Raw genomic sequence first — 15,217 nt, 5'->3', positions numbered from 1 at the left:
TATTTCAGCATATCATCCAACAAGGTGTATTCTAGTGTCTCCTTAAAATGTTCTTACACAAAATCTACTCATTTTAATGTTGGTGGTGGGATTTTACAATGTGGAAAATGTTACAGATTATATATCAATTGCTGCATTTCATTTTTACCCCAGTGTGATGCTACAAACTGGTGTATTGTTTCCTGCTAATATGGTGTTCATTGCAGTCATCACAACAATGAGTTGATGGGATTTCCTTTCATTTAAAATATACGATCACATCTTCCTTGTCCAGTATTATTTTTCTGTGGTATGAAACTGTCCGTGTATTTCTTGGGAAGTCTAGTCCAGATACAAGTTCCATTGAGTCTGGCTTTCCTACAGGATGCTTTGGTTATTCCACTGAGATCTCAACGCTTCCTTGCCAGTAGAACACTTAACTCAAGTACTCCTAAGTGTTTTCCAAAATAATAATTCCATTACCAAATGAGAGTGCAGAAGAATTGTCTGAAACATTCAGAGCCAAATTCATTCAGTAATAAGTGCCAAACAGATGATCCATCTGTGCTTCCTGCCAATAAAGCAAATACTATGGGATAAGGAGACATCCAAGTAATGATATTAAAGATCTGTGCTCTAAAACAAGCTGCAGATCCAGTCATACTCACTCCAGTAATTAGTTTCTCTCTTTGGTATAAACCAGCATCTGCAGTTCTTTGTTTCTGCAGCTCCAGTTGCATTGTTTGCTGTACAGATACAGGTGCACAACCTTTTATCCGAAAGCCTTCGGACCAGACACTTCTCGGATTTCGGAATTTTTCGGATTTCGGAATGGAAGATTTTTAGCGTAGATTAGGTAGGTAGCGCGGGCGGCTTGAAAAGTCTGGAGTGGCTGCCTCCTCCCCGGAGACCAGGGAATCATTGCTTAAATGTTAGTCAGTTAGTTTGGAGGGATTTGATGTGGTGGGGGGGGGTGAAGGGGGAAACTTTAATTCTTAGTCCCCTACCTGGTCGGAGAGGCGGGGAGCGGGCAATGCCTTACCGGGTCGCCGTGCAGTAAGCTCCGGAGCGCTGTGGCCGCCGACTCCCAACATCGCGGAGCTGGGGCTGCGGGCGTCTGGCCGTGGGTGCCGCCGGTTGGAGCTCCGACCCCGGCGAACTCTACCCCTGGCTGCACGGCGCTCCAAAACCAGCGCAGCCCGCGGCCGGACGCCCGCAGCCCCAGCTCCGTGATGTTGGGAGTCGGCGGCCACAGTGCTGGGATACCAGCGGGGAGCGGGCAATGCCTTACCGGGTCGCCGTGCGGTAAGCTCCGGAGCGCTGTGGCCGCCGACTCCCAAACCCTTCACATAAAAGCCCTCCAAACTAACTGACTAACATTTAAGCAATGATTTACAGATGTTTAAGTGTCTCCCCGGTCTCCGGGGAGGAGGCAGCGGGGAGGAGGCAGCGGGGAGGAGGCAGCCGCTACAGTAGTACAGACCTGGGTTGACCGTGGGTCGTCTCGGGTCATGTTTGGCGCCAAACGCGAGCTTTGGTGTGCAGATGACATCCTGGAAAAAATGTCCGGTTTTCGGAGCTTTTCGGTTTCCGGAACTCCGGATAAAAGGTTGTGACCTGTACTACATTACTGTCCACCCAACAATGTGGAACGTTGACCAGGTACGTCCTCTTCACAGAAAGCAGAACAAACTCAGCCTGGTTGGTTGTTGACCAGTCTATTATCAATCACCAGCACCCTGATGGAAACCATCTTTGACAGTTTCGCACTCATCAAGAATCTACTCACACTTGCCTGGCTTGAGCTTTGCCAGGACTACACAAGTCCAGATATCAATGCACCCTTGTTCCAAACATGGACCAAAGAACTGAACTCCCCAGTAGAGGTGAGAGTGACAGCCTCTGACATTAAAGGTAGACACAAATGCTGGAGAAACTTAGCGGGTGAGGCAGCATCTATGGCTACGTTTCGGGACGAGGCCCAAAGGGTCTCTACACTGGTACAATGGCCGCTGAATGTACCACCTACAAAATGTCCAGTAGCTCCTCACTCAGAACCTCCCAAACCAACAGCTACTGCCACCAAGGACGATGCATGGAAAGACCACGACCAAGTCCAAGTCTCCATCCAAGACATGCACCATCCTGAGCTAGAAATATATCATGTGTCCTTCATTGTCACTGGGTGGAAATCCTAATCCAAATCCTGGTACTCCATGCCCATGAATCATTGTGGGAATACCTTCACCAGAAGAACTACCGTATCTCAAGGAGGCGGCACACCACATCCTTCTAAAGGATTATTAGGGAAGGGAAATAAACGCTGGCCTTTTCAGCAACACACAGGTCCCGTGACATGAAAATATTAAAAAGTACCAGCAAAGTTGTATCTACTAATTGTATAACAATTGCACATGATGGGTGTGTCTAGAAGGCTCATTGGATTCACAACTCATATGTCTTACCCCTTCTCCTTATTCTCTCCCTCTTTAAGGCCTTCCTGTTCAGAAATAACATCAGACACCAGTTTGAGAGCGCGCTCTGTTTGAGATACGATCCGTTGCACGGCCTGCAGTTCTTCCTCTGTGGGATATATGTTAGCGTGTTTGGCCATGATGTAACGATCGTCTGAGGAATCCGGACGACGAGGTGGCTGAAATATTTAAAACAAGATTCAATGTTTAGCCACTTACACGTGTCACAACAAGTGCACCGTCCCTGTCTTTTGTAAAATGGCAAAACTAGGAGCCAGAGATACCTGACAGGAACTTCAGTTCTCTGTCAATCTACAGCATATGTTTCTTTCAGTGTATTACTGAGTCGTGAAGGGTTACATATATTAATAATGTTCCATGTGCATTAGTAATGTGTTCCTTTACTGTCATATCTTGGGATTCTAGGGATTGTGAAACAAAGATGACAATGTTTCAGTAGCATTTTTAATATTATAGATGGAAGGCTAAATTTAATTGCACTCTCCATAAATTATCTATGTTTAGCGAATTCAATGCTTGAATGCAATCATTGCTACGGGTTATATATTGAGTATATTTTTGGGATAGAAGACAATTATGATTAAACTAATTCCACATGATAACAGCATTTGCGATTCCAAAGACCTACAAGTATGTAGGTAAATTGGTTTGATAAATGTGTAAATTGTCCCTAGTGTGTGTAGGATAGTGTTAATGTGCGGGGATCACTGGTCAGCACGGACCCGGTGGGCCGAAGGGGCTGTTTATGCACTGTATCTCTAAACTAAACTACGGAGGGCCGCTTGATCGAATGTGATATACCATGAGATGAAACATACCATGGGTGCAGGTGCTTGCGGCATGCCCAATCGTCCCATGAGTGGTGGCGGATGCCAGTCTGGCGCTAACCTGCGACGCTGCTCTTCCCAATAAATGTGTTCTTCCTCCACCCTCCTCCAATACAGCTCTTCTTCGTAACGTCTGCAACAAAGTACAGTAGACATTTAAAGCAGGAACGTGTAGGAAGGAACTGCAGATGCCTGTTTAAACCGAACATAGACACAAAAAGCGGCTAACTCAACAAAAGTCATTCAGCGGGTCAAAGGAATAGGCCACGTTTCGGGTCGAGACCCTTTTTCAGACTGAGAGTCAGGGGAAAGGAAAAGGAGGGATATAGACGGTAATGTACAGAGAGGTACAGAACAAATGAATGAATGCAAGACATGCAAACTGTAACAATGATCAAGGAAAGGTGGAGCCCACAAAGGCCCGTTGTTGGCTGCGGGTAGGTGATGACAAGTTACACAGTGAAGCTCAACAGGATGAGAGTGAAACCAGCATGACCAGGGCGGGGGAGAAACAGAGAGAGAGAGGGGGGATGCAAGGGTTACTTGGATACATCAATAGAGGAGGGCCAGCTGCGCTGTATTTCTGTTTGTTTTGCTGCATTAACCTCATTTCCATTCGCCAACGTTCTTCCTCTTCTCTCCTTCTCCAGTATTCCTCCTTCTGCATTTGCTTTCTCATCTTCTCCTCGTGGATTTTCCTAGCCCGGATACTTGGTTTGATTTCAACCTGAAGGTCTGGATTCACTTTTTTCTTTAAATCAAAAAGAGAGATTTCATTTCATTAAAATCGTTAAAATAGACTTTTCATATTTACTAGCTGGACTCGACCGGCATTTTATAATTATTTTAAATTGCAGCACATGAGAATCCAGAATTCACATTTATACAATTCAGCAGGAACAGGAGTTTGATTTTATGTTGATCTTGTTTGATTTTTAAGGATCGCTTAAACTAAACCAGTTAACCTAAATCCATCCCTAAAACAGTATTTCCTCTGCTTACAATGAAGGAAAAATTATAAAATGTTAAAACTGCCAGAGCAGATCAGATGTCTGAAATGGAAAGACAAGGTTAATGTTTCAGGTGCGATTTACAAAAATCCACCCAAAAGCTTAACCTGCTTTGTTTTTTCAGAAGATAAGACACAAAAAGTTGGAGCAACTCAGTGGGACAGGCAACATCTCTGGCGAGAAGGAATGGGTGACGTTTTGGGTCGAGAACCTTCTTCAGACTGTTTTTTCAGACATTAATGACCAGCTTTTGTTTTTCCACCTGGCTTAGTTTTGTTTCCTGGACCTACTGATACTTATGACTTCAACCTAAAAAATTTAAAATATCTAAATCTTCACCTGAATTTGACATCAGTGCAAAAAGCCATTATTCCCCCAAAATAGTTTCATCTTTAACTGATGGAAAACTCAAGTGCAAAGGTTGACGATGGTGTAAACACAATGAAAATCACCGCCGTACTAAGGACAAGATGATGATGAACATGTGACTGAGGGCAGTGGTTGATCCCTGTCATTAATCACCAATAAAGGAACGTTTACAGAAGTCGCATGATTTGAGAGGTCAGGGTTGGTCTCAAATGCCTGCCAAAAGCCCAGTAAATGTTTAGACACAAGCAAAGGACTTAAATATCCAAACAAATAGACCTCAAGCACCGGTGGATGAGTAGATATGGAATTCCCAGCATGGAGCAGCTCCACGGAATGGAATGGCCTTATAGCTTGGATTACTCCGATTTAAAAAAAAAAGAGAGAGGTTGCTGGCACTTAATTTAGAACTCTGTACTTAATCCTGAAGTACCATTTTAAGAACTGCTTTAAGTATTTCACATATTTATACCGAGCTAATGCAGATGAGCTTGAGTTTTGGATGTTATGAGGAAATTAGCTGCACCAATCACTGCTGGGCAAACTGAGTTTTATTCGTGTCACTGCTGGCAGTTGTTAATTTTAAAGCTAAGCTAGATACTGGTTGTAGAAAAAGCCCAGACTGACATTGGTTATTTGATGCAGTATTTTAGCCTGGCCAACTAAATGTGGACACAGAAAGCGCTGGACACATACTTAGCATTGGTGGAGAGAGAAATCGTGTTCTAGTTTCAGGTAATGATTACCTTTCTGATCATCACCCACTCAAAATGTCCAGCATTTTTCCTCCGTTAGATCCCTGATTCATCTCACCCCACAGGAATCTCCAGATGTGCCAGCTGTAACTCAAGGTCTTCACATTTCTCTCACAGCCAGCACCACATCTCCATCTCCTCCCTATTACAGATATTCCCTTCATTATATTTATCCTCTGGCCTCCCATCTACTCAAAACATGTTTGACAGGTCATTGACCCAAAACATTAACTATTTATCTTTCTCTGCAGCCACCAACCTGAATATTACTAACATTTCCTCTTTGTATTTCAGATTTCTATTTCAGTTTTATTTTTGAGTGAGCACACCCAGATTTGTGGGCCAATGTTTGTGTCAAAATAAAAGAGCACCTTAGTTTTTTCTAAAACATGCCCAGAATGATTTGGCATTGTAGGCAAAGGCAAGTCACAATCTACAGGTACAATCATTAGAAAGAAATACACCCATTAATTTAGTTTAAATATCTAGTCAGCTCTTTTATATGTTCCAGACTGAACTACAGGCAGCACCTAATTACACATGCTCACAATGAGACTTTGTCCTCATGCCATTGCAATCATGTTAATAACTCATCGCATGTCTGTTTGTGGGAAACACACAAGTCAGAGAGAGGCAGGAAAACAATTCAAACTAATAGTATAGTGGAAAATAGTCATTAACTGTAAGCAGACTAATTAAAACAGTGAGCCACTTACTAATTTAAACAAGCTTTTCTTTCTGCTAGGTACAAGTGAGTGATTTACTAAATTTAAATGTAACAAAATAAAGTATTATGAACATTTGTGCTTTTATGCTCCATCTTTCGTGCTGAGAAACATTTGGAGACCAGACATATGGGTCCATAAAACAAGGATTTTTGAAACTAGAAATATAGCATATTGCAGAAGTCATGGATTATATGCAATATGCGGAGATATTTGGAAACTTGCAGCGACAAAGTAAGTAAGGAACAGAACAAAGAATGGCCCACTCTAGACTGCACTGTCTTCATCCTATATCAACTCCAAACAAAAATAGTCAATAAGGCTTGTTCCATGCATCCAAAACAAGGCTGTTTGGGGTCATATGTATCCTAAACAGACATACTACAAACATTATGCCCTATATAACAATATTCAATTTACAAAATTACATTATTCAACAAAACAAACAATAAAGGGCCTGTCCCACTTACGCGATGTTTTCGGTGACTTGCCGGCCCCACCTGTATGATCGTGAGCCCAAAGAATCATAGCTTTTTCTGGTCGCCGCTGGATTTTCAGCCACCTGCTGCGACTATGACGGGTGCCGGCAGTCACCAAAAACATTGCGTAAGTGGGACAGGCCCTTAAGCAAGAGTACTGAAGTTATACCATAATGAGACTCTTACCTTATACTGCAACCTATGCCTGCGACCTTTCAAATGCATATCTTTTGCATTAGGATCATTGAAGCTACATTCACAAAGCTTGCAATGAAATCTGATCACTTTTCCTTCATCATTACGGACCTATGTCCAAACACAATTAATAAATCATGAACAAAGTAGAAACATAATAAAGGCGGCAAAATAAATCAAATATACACTTCTCCTGGGATGCAGCCTGATTTACTGTATTACTCCAGAACTTTATGACCTCTTGTCTATTAACCAGCATCGATATGTTGAAACATATAAGATTCTGAAAAGGCTTTAGAAGTTCGGCAATAAGTGGGAGAACTCAAACTTGAGAGGTGCATAGCAATATATGGGACCATCCATTCAAAGAAATTGAAGAATCTCTACTTTCATCATTGCAAATTGTTAGCATTCTGTAATCCAGGAATAGAGGAGGGTGAATTATTGAATGTATCCAAGACTGGCGCAGATTGTTGGTTGATGTGGAATTTTGGGAAACAGATCAGAAAGCTAGGTATATGATCATGACAGCCACGATGTTAGGCAAGGTTTGTGGATTCACCTGGATTGCTCTTGTTCCATTTCTGATATTCTAATGGCCAGTTCTTTTACCACCTGTCATTGAAACACTTTTTTTTTTAATTAAAAAAAAAATCTGCTTCTTTGTACTAAATGAAACATCATATTGTTAATACTTTAATCATAGCTGTGTAAAAATCCAGTTATTCATGAGGTGACACATCTGAACGCCACGTTCTCTTTGATTTACTTTAGTTTCTTTACAAGAGGCTACATCCTTCTCCATGAGAACAAGTGCTATTATGCAGGTAAGAATTTAAAGTGGGTTTGATTTTCTTCATTAATAATACTTTTAAATTAAAACAATAGTTAAATGATGTCCCTTCAGCTTTCAACAGCATGTCAAAATCCTTGACACCGTACCTGGTCAAGTGGCACATCGACATGAAGAGCAATCATTCACCCCACCTCCACAATTCAGCCCTTTTGCCCATGTTTGGATTAAGACTGTAATGAGAACTGAAGTTGCCCAGAACCCGACCGAGTAACAGTTTGGATGTTATTAGCTGAGTAAATAGGAACTGAAATTGTTCACAAAATCTTGGTCATGAAAGCCAAGGATCATGAATAAGCTTCAAAGGAGATAATTGGCCAGGTGATGTCAGCTGCATACTTGTAGACAGGAGTTACCATGGACAGTTTGGATGGTAGATATTGGCAGTGTTGTCACTAGAGTCTAGTAGGAACTGAAAGTGTAGTCCCGAACACATCTTGGTCTACATGAAAATAGCCAGGATAGGCATGAATAGCCTGCACCGCTTCAAATCATGGAGATATCCCGTACCTGCCTTCTCTCCATACCCTCTGATCCCCTTGGCCACAAGGGCCACATGAACTGTCTTAAATATAGCCAGCTGACATACCTCTGTAGACAGGAGTCACCATGTGACAAAAGTTTTCTATATCTGGTCCTAAAAGATTTCCCCCTTAGACCCCTTGGGACTTCCCAAACATCGGTGTTAGTGTCACCCCTAGAGTAAGTTTCTATAAGATTTGTTCTGGAACAAACTCGGTCTGAAAGTTCCGACATCCCAGAAGCACACCTTCTCTGCACTAGGCAGATGGGGAGGGAGACCAAAACTGAATTCTACATGACCAAGCCCTGCACAACTGCATATACATACTCAAATCCTTTTGAGTTGAAAGATATGAAGCAGCTCTCTATACATTTTGGAGTCAAAGATCTCACTCTCTACTGGCTCTCACTCAGTTGTAGTTTAGTTTAGTTTAGCCTGGAAACAGGCCCTTCAGCCCACCAAGTCCGTGCAGACCATCAATCCCCACACACGAGGGACAAGTTACAATTTTACCAAGCCAATTAGCCTACAAACCTGTGTGTCTTAGGAGTGTGGGAGGAAACTGAAGCACCTGGAGAAAACCCATGCAGGTCACAGGGAGAACATACAAACGCCGTACAGACACCACCCCTGGTCAGGATGGAAGCCGGGTGTCTGGTACTGTAAGGCAGCAACTTTACTGCTGCGCTCAGGCTCAGTTGTAACTGCTGTTATTTCTAACACCTCACTATTGAACTCTTCAGAAGACAATATTGATCGCACTACCTTTCAAAAAACAAACACAAAGTGCTGGAGTAACTCTGCGGGTCAGTTAGCATTTCTGGAGAAAAAGGATAGGTGATGTTACGGGTCGGGACCCTTCCATTGGGCTGGGCAACAAACTCCTACAAATCCAACCACCATGCGACCTACAGGAGGTCTGCGGATACCGGATTTCACTTATTCTTTTACAACACGGTGAAATCTAATCAGTTTCTTCAATTGAGAACTTTAGTTACAGATAACACATTTAAGAAAATATTGGTTTTGGTTACAAGAAAGTAGTTTTCATAATAAACGGGTGAAACAAATGGGAGATTCCTTATGAATTAATAAATTATTCTCAAACTTCATTTTGTACATTTAAAAACAAAAAAACATTTTCCAATCGTGATTCAAATTTCCCCTTCTCTAGAGCGTTGAAGAGTACATATTCAAGATATAATTTGTAGAAAAGGTACCTCTTCTACATAGTCGTGTCCTACTGGCTGTACGTCATTCTGAAGCTGCGCTGGGATAGTGGAAGCTGGTACTGTTGCTGCCATCTGGTCACTCTTGAATTCCTGCATCTGGGACTCTGGCTTTGCATTTGGGACTTTAATATCTTCTACTTTGTTCCCCATCGACTGCAATTTGCTTCCTCCTTTGAATTGGGAAGAGAAGTTTTGGAAACTTATTCAAACATAAATCAGAATGCAGTGTGTATTTTCCACTACGTGTAATTCTTATGCTGGAACTAGAAATTAAGAATCAAACACACAACGGGACCTGGAACTTCTCAATAGGCGCAGGCTCACCCTTCAGTACTACAGCATCGGCACGCACAATGTAAAGCTGAAGTCTAAGCCAATATTATTCCAGAGTGGAGTAAAAAGCTCCTATTCCATTGCCCTGAAATCTGTGTCTTTTCTCTTCATTAATCAATCAGGATATAAAAATTCTTCCATTACACCGTAGGAATGTGGATTCCCCCAAAAATGTATACCCAATGCAGTTTCACACATTTACTCGATTATATTATGAATAAAATGTTATAATATTGCAGAACAAGTAAAACACCATTGATTTGACAATATAGAGGGATTATCGTGTGATAGCTGCTTATAATGAACAGAAAACTCCAGACTATCGGACATGTCTAATTCAAAAGTATAATCCAGATTCCCGTTAATTTTCGTACAACAGAAATCCCACTTTGGAAAAAAAAGGTGTTTCTTAAAATAACAGTACACAATCCTCTGAGAATATATAGCACAAAAACATGTAGATAATTCCACTAGGTTACACAGCTCAGTTCCTCCCAGGTCACATTCATTCTACTGAAAAGATGCTCTTTGCACAAGTACCCAAAACAGTGAGGGAATTCAGCGAGAGATGAAACATCACCAGCACGTGGCAGATACAAAATAACATCGTTTAATAGGAAGGTATCCACTGATATAGAACAGAAGAGCAGAGGATTATTTAAGTGATGATACATTGGGAAATATATCCTTAAACCCCAGTTACTCAGAAAACATGCAGATGCAGCCTACAGTTGACGAGGCAAATGGTATATTAGCCTTTAGTGCAAGTAGCTTTGAGTATGTGGGCAAGAATGTCACACCACATATATACAGCAGCTTAGACCACATCTGGAATATTCTATTCAGTTGTTTTCTATTCTTTACCGAGAAAGAAAACACTTGCCTTAGAAGAAGTACAACCAAAGGCTCACCAATTCAGATTCTTGATTTGTGTTGGAAGAGAATGGATCGATCACTATATTTTAGAAGTACGAGCGGTGTCAAAGAGCTACAAAACTCTAGCAAACTGGACGCAGTGCACAGCGTCCCCGAGTTAGGATTTGGTTGGCCTCCGACCACATATCAGTCACAGGATTTGCACTGAGACAAGGAGAAACATCTTCACTCAGTTTGGCGAACCTACTGCGTTCTCTACCCGAGAAGATGATGAATAAATTTGAGAAAGATAGAATTCCAGACACAAAAGGCATCAATGTATGGTATCTGGATAGACTAGTTTAAGCCTATTGAATAATAGAGCAGACACAAACAGTCAAATGGCCTACTGCTACCTTTCTGTTTTCGACGCATGCAGCCTGAACTATCATTCTTGTTCTCAACAGAGTAACAATCTGGCTATACAGAGTAACTGACTATCTTCAGATTTAGAATAGGCCAAAGCAGCAAAAAAGCACATTTAAAACAATGCAAAATGTTTAACGTACCAACAAATGTTATTTTGGGCGTTACCGGTTTCTTCACAGCTACTGTAGGTGGCTTGCTTGTACTGTTACTGAAGGCAACAGCTGGCTTTGGAGGTATTTGGCTGGCTGCTGGTACTGGGGGTGTGGTGGTAGCAGCATTGCTCACTGTTTTATTCACAGCAGTTGATGTTGAATTCACTACCACCGGCTCTGTAGAGGGAATTGGCTTGCCCAATTTGGTGTGCAATTTAACAACCTGCAGCAGAGGAGCACAAAACAGTGAAAACACATTTAACCTCTGCACTAGAACGAAGGGTGCAATTTGTTCTGAAGAAACTTACTCTCACAAAGCATTTCAATTCAGCAAAGCAAGCGCTTTACTGAGAACTTGAACTTTCACATCTAGAGGGGGAATTGAGGAAAAAGGTACAAGTATATACATGTATATACTGCAATATTTCCTAGATCAAAGAAAGGGATGTTTGATATTCAATTTAACAGCGAGCCAGATTGAACATTCCTGATTATAGCAAGTAATAGAGGCAATGCAAAATGCTCAATATGGGAAACATCGAACCAACCTGCCACACAAATTGCTGTTCTTGAGTTTCAGGTTCACCGGCATTCATCCTGCTGTGTACCATAAATACAAAACACATTTCCAAAACAACTGCTTTTCCCCATTAGAATTAGCCCAAGTGGCTCTGAGCCCTTCCCTGTCATACAATGTTATGATTTTAATGTGAAATTCCCCACCCCACCCATCCCCTTATGTTTGATGTTTAATCTTTTCATTTTTGTGATTCAAAAATATGCACCAACTAAACACAACTTTCAGTGGTGAAAATGTCCAAATATTTATAATGCTTCAATCACAGTTAGAAGTGATCAATTCCTTAGCATAAGACTAGGATCCGGAATTCTGCATTAATTAACTTTTTTTTTAACAAATGAAATAAGAGAGTATATTAAGCTTTCAAAATCCTTAAACAATGGTATCAATTAACAAAGATTCTTGAACTGGGGTCTCAAGCTCTGGAGTACGAGCTGAAGATCAGGAGAGTGGATTAAGCCTCACATTTACACATTTTGGTAAATCCGACCATACCGCGGTGCTGCTTCTTCCTGCCTACAGGCAGCAATTAAAGAGCGCATCCCCAGAGGTGAGGACAGAGCTGGTCGGGGGGGGGGGGGGGGGGCAGAGGAACAACTCCAGGACTGTTTAGTCTGTAGACTGGGAAATGTTCAAGGACTCGGCAACGGACTTGAACGAATACGCCACAGTCGTTACAGACTTCATTAAGAAATGTGCGGAGGACTGCATCCCCATCAAAACCTTCCGAGTGTTTCCCAATCAGAAACCTTGGATGAACTTTGAGATCCGCATTCTTCTGAAGACCAGACACCGGGCATTCATGTCTGATGATACAGTGGTCCAGATACGACCTTGGAAAGGCCATCAAAAAGGTTAAAATGGACTTCTGCTCCAAGCTGGAGGATGAGACAGATGTTCGGCAGCTGTGGCGGGGCCTGAATGCAATCACCTCCTACAATGCGAAACCAGGAGGCAGCTCGAATGTCGGCGAAACATCACTCCCTGACGAGCTCAATGCGTTTTACGCACGCTTTGATAGGGAGAATACTGATGTGCCTTCCCAAGCCCCCATTCGCTGTGATGGTATATCAGTCTCAGTCACAGAGGCCGACGTCAGGAAATCCTTCAGAGGGTTGAACCCCCAAAAAGCACCTGGACCTGATGATATACCCGGCCGTGTTCTAAAAACCTGTGCGGACCAACTGGCTGGAGTTTTTATGGACATTTTCAACCTGTCACTACTGAGATCTGAGGTCCCCACCTGCTTCAAAAGGCCATCAATTATACCAGTGCCCAAGAAGAGAAAGGTGACGTGCCTCAATGACCACCGACCTGTGGCACTAATGCCTGTGGTACTAATGCCTGTGGTGATGAAGTGCTTCGAGAGGTTGATCATGGCGAAAATCCACTCCTACCTCGACAAAAACCTGGACCCACTGCAGTTTGCTTACCGCCACAACAGATCAATGGTGGATGCGATCTCGCTGGCCCTCCACTCCACTCTGGACCACTTGGACAACAAATATCTCATATGTCAGGCTGTTATTCATCGATTACAGCTCGGCATTAAACACAATCATCCCCTCCAAGCTGGTTAACAAACTCGCAGAACTGGGTCTCTGCGCATCCCTCTGCAATTGGATCCTCGACTTCCGCATCCACAGACCACAGTCTGTTTGTATTGGTGGAAATGTGTCAGACTCGATAACAATCAGCACGGGAGCACCTCAAGGCTGCGCGCTCAGCCCCCTGCTGTACTCACTCTATACTCATGACTGCGTAGCCGGTCATAGTGCGAACTCCATCATCAAGTTCGTTGACGACACCACTGTTGTGGGGCGTATCACTGATGGGGATGAGTCCGAGTATAGAAGAGAGATTGAGCAACTGTCCATATGGTGCCAGCACAATAACCTGGCCCTCAACACCAGCAAAATCAAGGATCTGATTGTGGACTTTGGAAGGAGTAGGAGGGGGACCCACAGTCCCGTTTATATCAACGGGTCAATGGTTGAACGGGTCAAGAGCTTCAAATTCCTGGGCGTGCACATCTCTGAAGATCTTTCCTGGTCCGAGAACACTAATGCAATTATCAAGAAAGCACATCAGCGCCTCTACTTCCTGAGATGATTACGGAGAGTCGGTTTGTCAAGGAGGACTCTCTCTAACCTCTACAGGTGCACAGTAGAGAGCATGCTGACCGGTTGCATCGTGGCTTGGTTCGGCAACTTGAGTGCCCTGGAGAGGAAGAGACTACAAAAAGTAGTAAACACTGCCCAGTCCATCATCGGCTCTGACCTTTCTTCCATCGAGGGGATTTATCGAAGTCGCTGCCTCAAAAAGGCTGGCAGTATCATCAAAGACCCACACCATCCTGGCCACACACTCATCTCCCTGCTACCTTCAGGTAGAAGGTACAGGAGCCTGAAGACTTCAACAACCAGGTTCAGGAATAGCTACTTCCCCACAGCCATCAGGCTATTAAACCTGGCTCGGCCAAACTCTGAACATTAATAACCCATTATTTGTTATTTGCACTTTATCAGTTTATTTATTTATTCATGTGTTTTGGAGTAAATGCCTATTATGCTATTATGTTCTGTGTGCTGAAGCAAAGCAAGAATTTCATTGTCCTATCAGGGACACATGACAATGAACTTGAACATACGCAACAAGAAAGCTGCTTGCATTAGCTGCTATGATTACCTAGCAATCTTACTTCAACCTGAACCTTTTCCAATTGCCCAGTGATGAATCAATCCCAATCACATTATTAGCATTGAACAAGATTATTAGCAGTAGAATTACTCAGCAAGCACCTATAGCATCTAAAATGAAACATAAACAAATTAACAACCTGGGGTTAAAGCAGTGATGAGATTTGGGAGACTAGATGTGTTAACCTGTCGTTTTAACTGTTGATAAATGTGCCGTGTACTTTCAGCATTTTCTACGCTCAAGTACCTTTTGGTGCTTGGCACCTCGTATGTGTGCAGCATAGGCATCTGCCCCAGTACAGGACACGTCACACAGCTCACACCGCAACTGGCCTTGAGCACCCCGTGGTCCACTGGTCGCCTGACTGCCACCCTTTAATGCCGCTTCTTTCTTCTTGTGCTTCTGGCCTTCCAAATGTTCTCTGTAAGTCTTGGGGAGGGAAATGGGATTTGGTGGTTGAGGGTGGGGGGAGAGAAGGAGAGACACAAATCAGAAAACACAAACCTCTTAAAATGTTGAGGACTTCAATGATAGGTTCAGATCAGTGAGCAGCAATAAGGCAAATAGAGAACAAAGTTGAAAAGTATGAAATTACTCATTTTGGTAGATCATAGCGATAGAATTAGGCCATTCGGCCCATCAAGTCTACTCCACCATTCAATCATGGCTGATCTATGTCTCCCTCCTAACTCCATTCTCCTGCCTTCTCCCCATAACCTCTGACGCCCG

At 42.8% G+C, this 15,217-nt stretch overlaps 1 protein-coding gene across 4 annotated transcripts in view; it reads right to left on the bottom strand.

The window, feature by feature from the left end:
• Window positions 1-15,217, bottom strand: part of LOC129710958 (zinc finger RNA-binding protein-like) — a 59,200-nt gene that overhangs the window by 12,821 nt on the left and 31,162 nt on the right. For all 4 annotated transcript variants that reach the window (XM_055658278.1, XM_055658280.1, XM_055658277.1 and 1 more), the window contains 7 exons: window positions 14,735-14,917; window positions 11,197-11,431; window positions 9,428-9,609; window positions 6,823-6,942; window positions 3,907-4,052; window positions 3,293-3,434; window positions 2,445-2,632 (listed from right to left, as the gene is read on the bottom strand). In XM_055658278.1, the coding sequence (XP_055514253.1) occupies window positions 2,445-2,632; window positions 3,293-3,434; window positions 3,907-4,052; window positions 6,823-6,942; window positions 9,428-9,609; window positions 11,197-11,431; window positions 14,735-14,917 (1,196 nt within the window). The remainder of the gene's footprint in view (window positions 1-2,444; window positions 2,633-3,292; window positions 3,435-3,906; window positions 4,053-6,822; window positions 6,943-9,427; window positions 9,610-11,196; window positions 11,432-14,734; window positions 14,918-15,217) is intronic.

The sequence above is a fragment of the Leucoraja erinacea genome, chromosome 29 (genome assembly GCF_028641065.1).
Source record: "Leucoraja erinacea ecotype New England chromosome 29, Leri_hhj_1, whole genome shotgun sequence".
In the NCBI taxonomy this organism is placed as follows: domain Eukaryota; kingdom Metazoa; phylum Chordata; class Chondrichthyes; order Rajiformes; family Rajidae; genus Leucoraja; species Leucoraja erinaceus.
The sequence above is the reverse complement of the archived record's forward strand: the minus strand, read 5'-3'. Positions and strand labels throughout refer to the sequence as shown.